This window comes from Melozone crissalis, unplaced genomic scaffold, assembly GCF_028551555.1.
Source record: "Melozone crissalis strain CALT ecotype California unplaced genomic scaffold, PUWL_Pcris_2 ptg000006l_1, whole genome shotgun sequence".
Taxonomy (NCBI): domain Eukaryota; kingdom Metazoa; phylum Chordata; class Aves; order Passeriformes; family Passerellidae; genus Melozone; species Melozone crissalis.
The window spans coordinates 38,397,765-38,410,191 of record NW_026535784.1 but is presented as its reverse complement, the minus strand read 5'-3'; the positions used below and the strand labels follow the sequence as shown (position 1 = coordinate 38,410,191).

Genomic DNA, 12,427 nt, shown 5'->3' with positions numbered 1-12,427 from the left:
TGCTTTAAAACAGAACTCTCCCTAGATTGGAATGGGGCTGGTGAACTAAACCAGACATATTGAATATTAAGAGGGCAAAACCTATTGCAATAAAATGTGATGACAGCCCAACACCCAGCTGTGTCTTAAACTACCTAAAAACAGCACTAAAAAAATTTGACCCCAAGTATCTAATAGTATCAAACAAGGTTTATGGAAGGAATGTAGTTATAGTAATTGATCTGTCCAAATGAATTAATTATTTTCATTTATTAAAAAAAACCTGAAGCTGAAACTGTGTTACAAGAATGCTGTCACATGTCAAGACAGAAAGATAGGACAGAGAAAATAAGTAGGCATTGGTGAGATGGACAGACCACCCCAGTATGTTTGATCATGAGTGCTCCTATATGCCACAAACACTGCTCCTTCTTCAGATGACCAGGTTTCCACTACAGACCTTGAGGCACTCACATAAATGAGTCACATCAGATGGTGAGAGATACACTGTCCCAAGTTCCCCAGAGAGAACTGTTACACATTCTGGAGGTGATATCTAGCACATAAGATCAAGCCTTTTATCATTATTTTAGTAATCACATAATATATCCAGCAGACAAGTTCTGAGATACATACAGCCTTGAAATCTCCTAAGTCTTAAAATCCATGTAATTTCATAGTGATCTTGGCATAACAGAAAACCAAAGATTTCTTACACAGCATAAACCCCAACAAGACAGGTAGATGTAACTCACACAGGACACACCTGCAAAGAATAACCATAGTAACAGTTTAAAAAAATTTTCTTCTTACCTGCTGCTGCTTCAGAACTGATGCTATCTTTAACTACACAGCCTGGACTTAGGGGCAAAACATCATCATCAAAACTGATCAGATCTCCTTCCACATCTAGTTTATTTTGCAAAGCAGGTGCTGGGGATAATTCCCCCAGAGACTTTAAAACCTTGTCTTGGGCAGATACAGAAGGCCGTGGAGGAGCAGCAACTGGTTTTAGTGAGGCCAAAGAAAGGGCAGGATTTTCTGAGTAACATGACTTCTTAGGAACAAGAGGCCTTGGAGCAGGAACAGGACATCTCTTTTGTCCATCGCTGTTTTCTGCAACTGATCCACTCCTTGCATCAAGAAAATCACTACTGCTACTTTTAACAAGGCTGGGTTTTGGCTTCTTTGGCAGTTCAGGTTTGGTTACAACACTGCTCCCAACTATTTCAGGCTGAGGCTGCAATTCCTTGGAAGGTGTTGATTTGCTTTCAGTCCATGCATCCCACTCTTCTGAAACTCTGCCTACCCCTGGCTTTGGAGCAATCACTGGCTTCTTAGTGGTAACAGATCTTGGAACAAATGAACGAGGGACAATTTCTGGCTTTTTTGATAATCCTGAGGTATCATTAGTGCCTTGGGATTCAAAAACTTTGATCCTTGAAACAATACTATTTTGGCTCCTTTCTGCACTCATGCTGTCCATCCCCAAGTGATTGTCTAGTAAGCTGTCTTCATCCAGAAGAGGTGACTGCTGAATTGGAGGTTGCTGCTGTTTTGCATTGGGCTGGTTCACTTCTTCTCCACTGTCTATCTTACTTTCAGTACTTTTGACCACAGGTCTGAGATTGCTTCTTGATCTTGGTTTTGGCACAGGACATATCACAGCACTGGGATTTTCTTGGCACCTCTGACCTTCAGGATTTTCAAAGACTATTAAAGGATTCTCATTTTCTGCAGGAGACTTAGGCAGAAGAGTTGCAGGAGGCCTAGGAGGTTTAAGAGGACTCTGCCCTGCTAACAGAAAATAAAAGGTTTTACTTATCTGTTCCAGAACGTTTCATTTGTGTTATTTTTTTGACTGCCATCAGGATGGTAAACATGATGTCTTTCATTGAGAACTCTACTAGTGCTTGTAAAAATACAGTTCTGTCCCTAAAAAGACGAATGGAAAAATATACAAACTTAAGGAATAAGCTGAAGACTGCTGAAATGCTTGGTATCTACAAGTTGAGTCCAAAAGCTCCTGTTAACTTGCAGCACTGAGAGGCATTCAAACAAAATCCAGACCAAAGAAGAGTATAGTAACTTCCCCAACTTGGTTAGCACAGTTTTCAGTCTAAATTTATGAAGTGCTGCTATTTTGATAAGATATCTGAGCTCCTAAGGCCCCAAAGTTCTGACTGTCATTTTGGTTGAATTGAACAAAACTTTCAAGATTTAATGATATTCTGAATGCAATAGTAGCTTTTCAGAAGAAAGGATTTTTACAGAAATTTATAGTACTAATAATTCACAGAAATTTAACTGTTATTCATATTAAATGCTGCACAGACCAACAATAAACTGCATCTTCAGAAGACAGAGTAAGGTTTTCATCACAGAGAAATCCAAAACAGTCTCACCTCGACAGCCTGCAGATTCCCAGTGTGTAGGCACACTAGTTTTTACATTACTTCCTGGCAAATGGCTGATTAGTTCCTCTGGAAAGTCAGTTTGTGTTGCAGAAGTAGTGGTATGTCTGGGAGCAGCAGCATTATTGTTATTTGTTGTATTGACTTGCACTTGATTGATTTCTTTTATCACCTGCTCGTACGATGGCGGAAGCTACAAAATAGAGATATAGATATTAAGGTACATCCAGATATGATACTTTAAGAAAAAACTGGCATATGAATTAAAAAATACTAAATTAACATATACATAGGAAAAGAACACTGTCTAGTCTTCTATTCAATGTGATGAAAGTCTGAGCAAGCAAAAATTGTTCTTGTCTAACCTAACGAGCTTTTTACCTTTGTAAATCAATGTCTCATGTAAATTTACACTCACCTCAGCTGGAAGATGCTCATTTCTCCTCCACTGAGCATGAGATGAAGCAGAAGGGAATCCTAATCCTTGAGGAGTGACAGGACTTGCACCTGGAAACCAGGAGGATGGCCGGAGGGGTTCAGCAGCAACTATTGTAATTTCAGGACGCCTGGACATGAAGGCAAAGGGGAATAATTACCTAAAACATTTACAAATAGTTCTTTTAAAGTATAACAGCCCAAGGTATTCCTAGAATGGGAAATAAAAATAGCTCAGGTTTTTTTTTTTTTTTACCTAAATGTGTTTTTCCATGATTTCAAAGCAATTTACCTGACCTTTCTAACAAATACTTAGGCTTCCACTCAAAACCCCTAATTAAATGCCTTAGCCAAAAAGTAGGTTTACTGGCTTCAGTGAAATAATTTAAATGCCTAAAGTACTTAAACACAAGTGTAACTCAATTAGATGGCAGAAGTCTTAGTCTTCATGGGATGAGAACTAATCATGTGTTTGTCCTTAGCCAGCTGAAAACAGCAGGGCAGTTAAAACTGCTTCTTGTGTATCCTCAGACCCCAAGGGAAGCCTTCCAGGGTGCTGAAGGGGGCAGAGCAAGGCTCACAAGGCCTTTGGGACAGGGCCTATCTGCTTCCATCACGCAGTACTACAGAGACCTCCATGAGAGTGAAGGACCCACAGGTGGCACCCCTGGTTTATCACTGTACCTGCTCTTCCAGAGCATCAGCTGCAGGAGTGGCCCGTGCTCCCAGGCCATGGTCCCTGCAGCACCACTGACCCATCCAGAATCTCACAAAACCTCCACTTTGAAAAGGGACTTTTGTGAGTAGATAAAGCATCTGCTTACAGAAGCTTTGGTCTCCTGACAGAAAAAAAGCTGCAGAAGCATAACTTTTAAAACTATTTTAAAAACAATTTCAAAAAAGAAGGGTACAGTTCCTTCACATCTAAAATAATGGGAGACTCGGTTCACCACCAATCCAGGTTGGTGACCTCCTTTCTCAATACCCTTTGAGAACCTGAAAGGAGGCTTGAAAGTGTGCTTATTTTCGTTGTGAAGTGATCCTGTACATAGATGTCAGGAAAATAAAACAACTCTGCAGAGGTTTGATGGTTGGTTGCATTCTCCTTTTGAGGACACATACAAAAGTTGATGAGAGAATTCCTCAAACTCTTAACCTATCGTGCTTAAAAATCAAAGTATTTCTATTTTTTTTCCAAGTCTACTCTAAACATAGTAAGGATAGAGACAAGGAAAAAAATAAACTAGAGGAGAAAGCCATAAAAAGTAACACTGTGACACAATTTAACAAGTTTTACAGTAACACCTAATTGCAATATAAATAAGAGCATCATACCTTCTATCCCTCTGCTGATCACTATGGCTAGAGTTCCGAGAAGCTATTTAAAGAAAGGAAACAAAAATTTGAACAGGTTACAATATACTGTCACAGCAATATGAGGATAATAGCTGAGCCCTTACCAATCCACTATCAATGAAATGCAGAACATAGAGCATGTGATCCTAAATCCCAGATTTTAAGACTGGCCAAGGTTAAAAAAAATATTTGTATTAAATATGAGAAGTTTTTAAAATAGTCAGAGTGGAGTTTCATAATAATTTAAAGTCTCTCTCTGTCCAAGTTACCAAGAGAGATGGTCCTTTCCCCTGTCTTCTTCATTTCCATACCTTCCTATATTCTGCATTGTGGGGAACCAAGAGTTGAAAGTTCTTTTCCTTTCATTAAAATGACATGTGGATTAAACAAAAGGAAGTGTTAAACATAGCAAGCTTTTACTTTTAATGAATAATTTCTGATATGTGCTCTTCAATCTTATTTAATGTCTCTTTCTGTTTGTTTTATAGAAGGGAAAGGTACTAAGGCACAGAACCTAAAAAGATATTTCACTCTCCTTCATGCAAAAAGAAAATACTAAATGTTCCCAGCTAGATATTTGCTAAAGTTTAAATCACTTGTGGATTAAGAGTTAGGAACTTTTTTTTTCCAAACCATTTGTTTTAAGTTACATAAAATCAGCAAATCCTGACCTCTTAATTTTTCTGGTTTTGCCATATTTACATTCAAATATTTTTTTTCAATGGCCACATTGCTTTTTCATTTGGATTTCTTTAGACAGAAAAACAAATTATCCAAAGGAAAAATTTTTTGCACAGCAAGTGCAATTTAAGGAAGTGGTAGGATCTGTTATTGTGCAACATCACAGCATCATCAGCCAAAATCAGCAAAGCATACTTGATTGGAGAGCTGCAGAGTGTTGTGTCAGACATACCTCTTCGACAGGGCATTTTGGATGTGCACTATTCATGAGTGCTAGAGGAAAAAAAGAAGGGGTTACAGAAGACAAAGAGGAGGTAAAGGAGAACAAACCAAGGCTTCAGAGTGCCAGAAGTCATGATCAAATGGGTTAGTCATGCAAGGAGAGTGCATGTGCCAATGTTGTAAGGGGATTACTGTAATGTCTAGTCACAACACTATTTACTTCACTTTTTTATTTCCTAAAAAACGAAAATAAAAGTGTTTTTATTTCTAGTCGCATACCAATTTTAACAGTGGCTGTTTAGAAGTTTTCCTTGCAATAAATTAACCATGAAGAATATAACTGAACATGGAAATGCCCACTGTATGGCTCAGCAAGTAAACACAGTGGGAATGAGGAGAGGGAAATCAAATCTCTTTGAATGGTTTTTCTAGTTTAAAATTTTTGTTTATTTGGGTCTGCCTTTTCTCCCCTCCAAAAATAATAATTTACACTGAGGACTTGGTTCAGGATAAAGAAGTTGGGATCCCCTACCGCAGAGGTATGGGCAGGCAGGTTGATCCCAGCAAGAGGCATACCTCAAATTATTTCACATCTAAATCAGTTCTGTAAAAATTGTCTGACTAAGTAAATAAACACCTCACCTTCAGCTTCTTCTTCAGAGATCTCAACATAGCACTGATCTAACACACATGTTGGGAAAAAAACCCCAAACTGACTCAAACCAATCAAATCCAAGATCACTTTTGTGAAGACAACAGAAGAAAGTGTTCTTTTGGTAAATGTGGTCAATACATCTGCTTGGGTTATAGCCCAAGTCCAATGATAAAAGCAGGAGAAATAAAAGCTAATTAAAGAGGAATGTAAAACTGAATTGAAAAACCTGTCACCTTACTCCACTATTTCTTAATTTCTGGATAAATTCTACAAGCTCTTTCATCCTGTGAGACACTAAATGTGCTTATATTTATCAAAGTGCTTCTATTTATTAAACAGGAAAAATCTAAAAAAGCCTGAAAGATATTTTTCCTTTCTTAACATAGGCAAAAAAAAAAAAAATCTAGTGAGGTATCTATGTAATCCATCAAGCTCCAAAATTCAAGTAAACAAACATATTTAAAATATTTCTATAAAAATAACTTTACTAGTTGATATATAAATATATAAACAAGTCTCCTTAAGAGGACTAATGCCCAAACCATCATGTACATTTTCAGAATGTACTCATTCTTCTAGAAAAAAAATCTCTCAAGCATTAATGGAATCAAGTTATTTCCATGTGTATATAAACATTTAATATAAACATTTATTTTTTAATGACATTGACAAAGGTCTTCCCTTCTTCTGTCAACATCTCCTCTACTTTTGCTGTCACATTCTTTTACAACCACACTTTTAGAACATATTTTGTTTTGGAAGCTCTTAAGAAGATTTAAATCCACAGTAGAAACAGAGATGAAAGCTATTGCATCTTCTGCTCTCAGGTATTCCACAAGCACTAGGGAAAAGAAAATACAAACTTTCTAAATAATCCTTGTCCCCAGACTTGCACAGCTTTTATTCCTTCACTATTTCTAAGAAATTAATTCTAATTAAAAAGTGCATGAAAGAAGACATGAATTCTTAAAATAAAGTATATATCTGACTTTAAAAGCACAAGAAAAAAACCTGCAGCCATTTTTCTAGCCTTGTGGTCTTTTGAGCCTTTAAGCCCATTCTTCTTTCCCTTTGTGGATTGTCTTGAAAAAGCATACTATTAATTTTTCCATCAGAAAAATACAGATTTCAAATTACGACAGTTTTAAGATTTAAAAAACCTCTCTTCCATCAGGGGAGTCAATGGAAATGTACTTCAGCACTGCTTTGTACACTGACAAGTGAAAACAGTTGATTTCTCAACTTCAACAATAAGAATGCTCAGGATGAGAATCACTAACATTTCCAGAAGCTTACGCTTAGGGGTATGTAAATAAAACAAGTAAAATAGCTTCAGAAGAGGAAGGAGAGGAAAATATCAGTGCATAAAAACCTCACTTTTTCATCTTATAACTTTATTGGTGTTGTGGGGGGGGGATCAAATCAACTCATACCATTGTCAGTATTTATTTCTGTTAGTGTCAATGAGGCACTTTAATAGCCAATGTCAATGAGGTATCTAAATGTATTTAACCTTGTACAGCATAAAGTACTAATGGTAATACTGAAAATAGAGGGCAGATCAGTGACTTATAGATTCCTCTTTGGTACATATTTCTTAGAAGAACTATTTAGTGGGCTTTTTCAATTATTTTTAAATGTGTGGAGGCAAAGGGTATCCCATTTGTGCTGCATACTTATGTTTCAAATTTTTTCCTCTACTGTTTCTTTTCAGGCTCCTTCTTTTCAAGTGTACTTAATATGTCATTTGTACTTGAAATACATACATATGGTGCAGGGGGCATCTTAAGCTTTGGGATCAAAGTGCCTGTGTAAGTACAAGCACCATTATACCCCAAACCCATAAAGTTCAATGCTACAGACAAGATGATGGCAACAGAAGTCTGACATGCAGATTTGAGCCTTTAGAAGACAGCTGGGCTAGAAATTACAATCTTTTGGGCAACCTTTTAAGGCAATACAAAGATAATTTGTAAGTTATCAAGGATCTGCTCAGAGATAAGGTTCTGTTGTGGGCATTGAGTGCTTCCACAATGTACACACTGCATAACAATACCTGTGTACTTCCATTAGCAAAACTGTATGAAATACTGAACAGTTTTGTCATTGCAGAGTGTTTTAAAAGCAAGTTTAATTTTGCATTAAAGATTGGAAGACAGCCTCAAAGAGATCAAGCCTTTCTACAACAAGGACATATGCTAATATTTAAAAACACAGCTTCTTTCTAAAACTAGGTTATACATTTCTTCCAAATCTATGAAATATGGAGACTAAAAAGACTAAAAAGTAATTTGACTAAAAAGTAATAGACTAAAAAGTAATTTGTTTCGCTAATTTGTCTCACTATAGAGATGATTAGGAACAAAGGTTATTCATTACAGTATTTTAAGGAAAGCCTCAAGAGTGGGCAAACACTCCCTTCCTTACCTATAAAGTAATGCAGTTTGAAGAACTGACAGAATGTTCCCATGGAAGAGGCCACACTTGCGGTCTTTAAAATATCAAAGGTGTTACATGACTGCAGAGATTCTTCTTCAGGGAACACTAAAATGATCAGATAATCCTCAAGCCAACACCAGAAAAAAGAGCCTTAATTTCACCCAACATTTGGTGAGACTATTTCTGTATTAAATGGTTGTGAATAAAGATGTGGAGGTTCAAACTAATTGGAATTTTTCACGCATCTCTGCAATAAGAAAGTTTTCTCCCAAACTGTTTCTTGGCACAAGGGGGAGGTCTTGCTCCTTTTCTGGTTCTGTTTCCCGCCACCTCAAGGAAATATTAGATTGTCTGACATTGCAGCTGGGCTGATTTAATGCCTGAACATAGCCAAAGAGATGGTGATGCCCAATTCCCCTTCCAAACATGAATTTTTGATTGCCCTTAAGTGAACGCTAGCACTCATGTGACTCCACAACAAGTTCATGGTGATAAAAAAATAATCACTGTCTGTACAGTTTTTGTCTCACTTTCCTCCCTGAACCTGCTTACCTTGGGCTCAGACCACCAGCAGCACAGGGGAAGGAAAATGCTACCCCCAACAGCAGTCTCTTTCCTGCCTCTGTTTCCTGTCTCCAGTGCTTCTCTGTGCAATTTCAGGGAAGGAACTGATAAAATAATAACCATGGGGGGTTACAGGGATTCCTCTTCCCACCCTCAGGGTAGCCCTCTATACCTTTTTCACATCTGATCTGACTGTTAGGCACAGTAGAGGCTGGCACTGCTGCTGAATTAAACCTTTGTAACTACACCCTTAGAGCAAGTCCGTAGTTTTATTCAAATTTGACAATCATGATTTATGAAGGCACTTCACTCCTTCCTACACCTTTCCTTGCCTTGTATGTTACTGCCTCTGCACCATTCCCTGCATTATGCCAGCCCAAATGTTTGTGCAGATGGGGAAGAGAATGAGGTCACGGAATTGATCTGGTTGGGAAAAAGTGGGAGCCAAAAGAACCTAGGAAGCCCCCAAGCAAAACAAATAAAATGAAAAACAAACAAAACCCACAGCCAAAAATGGCTGCAAAACTGCCAAATGGAAAGCCACAGCTTCAGAGTGCATACAAGCTGTTACACATCCTTCATTCAGCCATGTATTTATTTAGGACAGAATGAGAATAGAACAAGCCCACAGGTTCTTCCAACATTTTAGGATAAGAGACTTGCTTCTGTAGCCCTGCTTCCCAACAACAGCCTGGTCTGGAAGGGTGGAGAAGTGAGTGAAAACACTGTTCCCCTTTGTCTCACTGCTGCAGCATTTGGCTTGCCTCTTTCCCCTTTCTTTGCCATTCTTGTGCACGTTGCTGTGCTGGCATCAATGGAAACAGTTTCACTGATTTCAGTGGGAGCTGGATAAGAGTGGGGCATCTAGGCCTCAGACCATCATTACTTTTTAAGAGTTGAGATCAAAAGATTACTCCTGAGCAAATCTCATGCTCACATGCTTGCTTCCTTCAGGTTACGTTGGGCTCACTTTTCTGAATCCTATGGAGCAGTCAATGAACTGAAAATGACACCGTGGTTCTACCTGGAGTTGTGGTTAGGGTGCCAAAGGAAAATAAATCCTCTTTCTCTCTGGCCACAAGAAATGGAGAGACTTATCAAAACAAAATTATATACAGCATTGTCCACAGGTGGGTAAGTTGAAACCCTCGACATACTTAGCATGTTTCTTCCAAATCTGAGAGTAAGAGCTCAAAGAATCAGGGATTAAGAAAGACAGATTTCTAACTCTGTTAGGGAAATACACTTGTCCAGAGATTACCATACTTTTTCCAGATTAATGGCAAGGGGAGTTAGGAATTATTCTGTGTCCATTGTAATATAGGTCCATCCTAACAGCACTGGGTAATGGCATACAAAAAACTATAGTTTCATAAACAATGCCTTGCTACGTACATGGATGTTATTTTGCTAGCTTATTGTCTGAATTATTCACATGGTACCTATATTTCATCATAGTTATTCACATGTTAATGAGTAAGTACGACAAGCCACAGCTTCTTGACTGGATTTTTATGTGATTATGCCTCAAAACAGAGAATCACTTGCTACTGCATTTTCAAAAACATAGATATCAAATGCTTAATGATCTCGTAGATGATTTCTCAGTTTGGCAAGGTACAGGGGCTTAGCCAGTCTGAATCAATTTCTGACTCCACCACAAAAGGCCCTCTGTGATCTGGTGCTCTGTTTTCCAGTTTCCATCTGTGGCAGCAACAGCACAAATAAAGTGCTGCATTTTAAGGACAGCATCATGCAGACTAACTCTGAGTAAAGCTTTCATGATGACCTTTCACTACCTCCAATCTAATCCACACTAATGAGTCCCTGACTAATAGGTCCAGGAGAAACAAATCAGCACTACATATACTAATTTATTTTTCCCCATAGCAGAATCCTGAGAGTTGTTTCATTAATATGAAATTAAAAGTCATGGACTGAAAATAAATAAAACTGAAAAGGGGAAGAAAGTAACAGCATAAAATACTTTGAAAGATGCATCTAAAGAAACTCTCTGCCTGGAAACATTATGAGTAGGGAAAGGGGAGAAGGACTTAAATGCTGAAATCAGGGAAAAAGAGTTTGGACTTTCATTGAAGATTTATAAACAATCTTTTATTTTCCAAAACAAGCCTAGTACAGGAGTCTAATTCTGTCCCCAGTAAAGTGAATAAGCAGTTGCAGATTTCTACAGCTCTGTAGAGAACTCTTCTATTAAAAATCTTCTATTTTGTCAAACAAACTAAACATTCGGCACATCTAACCCAAGCTTTTCAGAGAAGGATCACATCTGTGCACAGATGCATTTGTGCATAAATAAGAAAATGTTAGCAACTGGAAAGCAGGAACAAAGAGATGGTCTATAAAGAAAGAGAGAAAGAAATTACAGCACCTCAGCTTACTGCTTACTTATTTACAGCTACTTTGTTTTTGCATACCAAGTTAAACAGTTACTAAAAATAAAGATGTAGCAATCTTACAACATTACAGTTCTCAAAAAGGAAAAGTAAACTTACATCTCTTGATTGCCGCTCTTATGGATGACAAGGGTCCTTGGCTTATTGAAGAAAAAAGAATTATTAAAACATGGTTAATGTCTCAAAGAGAAAACAAGTAACATCAGCCAAAAATTGCCCACATATTGTAAAGGGTTTTCCAAGCCTGTTTTTCCCCTGTGCTGTTATCTTAGAGAAACTTGTCCAAAACTCCTGGACTATACAACCATACCCAACCCCTTTTAATGAAAACCAGGTTACAGCTTGGCTTCAAAACTCTGCCAAGATAGAAAGCCAATTATTAAATCCATTATGTCTCTCAGTTCTGTCTTGAAGTTCACATTCTGTCTCATGTGGGCGTGCATATTTACAGATTGCAAGTATTGAATGACTTATATTCTCATAAATAAATAAAACTTACACAGTGAAGTAAAAACATACAACCCTTTGCTAAATATTTTTAACAATTACTTAACTACTTGTCTTCCCTTCCAGTTGAGATAACATTTTTCAGCAATAACTTGGTGGGTGGGGTTAGGAAAACAACACGACCAAATATTTGTTGATATGCAGGGACAGAAAAATGTTTCCTTTTGCCAACTCATCTGTTTTCTTAGTAAGACTAAGGTTTCTGATGCCTCTCCTCTGAATGTTCTATTTAAGAGATACAGCAGTCCCTACTATTTTTGCAGGTAAAAATCAAATCTAATTTGGGATTACCACTTTCAGAAATGCTGCAATTTGAAGAACAGGGTATTAAAATTCTTCCACTTTGTGTTAAGCTACAGAGGAATTAAAACAACACAAACAAACAAACCAACCAATCAGTTCAGAAGAGAAGGGTTTTTTCTCTTTTTTCTCTTTTAAGCACAAGAGATAAAGAATATTTATTGGTGAGAAGCTGAATGGACTTTTTAAAGGCTGAAAATAAATAGAGTGTATCTGGTTCAAATTAATACAGTATCTTAAAAACAAAACAAAGGTATACTAATCAAGCCTTTTCCAGAAACGTTCCAGCACCAGACTCCATCAGCAAGAATGTTAGTACAGGGAGTGCATTAGCATTTTGAGTCTGCTCTTGTGCAGCACACCAACTCTGTCAGGGCTCAGTTTAGCTACACATGCACAGGATGGCTGCAATTACTTCAGTGCAATGAAGAGTGGGGGGATTTGGAGGAGAGAAGAAA

At 37.7% G+C, this 12,427-nt stretch overlaps 1 protein-coding gene across 3 annotated transcripts in view; it reads right to left on the bottom strand.

Moving 5' to 3' along the window:
* The window catches only part of SH3D19 (SH3 domain containing 19), an 81,624-nt gene that overhangs the window by 30,866 nt on the left and 38,331 nt on the right, over positions 1-12,427 (bottom strand). Inside the window, exons 2-7 of one of the 3 annotated variants that reach the window (XM_054291897.1) lie at positions 11,262-11,302; positions 5,098-5,138; positions 4,164-4,206; positions 2,812-2,959; positions 2,385-2,586; positions 793-1,776 (exon numbers count right to left, since the gene is read on the bottom strand). In XM_054291897.1, the coding sequence (XP_054147872.1) occupies positions 793-1,776; positions 2,385-2,586; positions 2,812-2,959; positions 4,164-4,206; positions 5,098-5,113 (1,393 nt within the window). In that variant the 5' untranslated portion in view covers positions 5,114-5,138; positions 11,262-11,302. The remainder of the gene's footprint in view (positions 1-792; positions 1,777-2,384; positions 2,587-2,811; positions 2,960-4,163; positions 4,207-5,097; positions 5,139-11,261; positions 11,303-12,427) is intronic. The other 2 variants (XM_054291880.1, XM_054291888.1) reach the window with 2 other exon arrangements.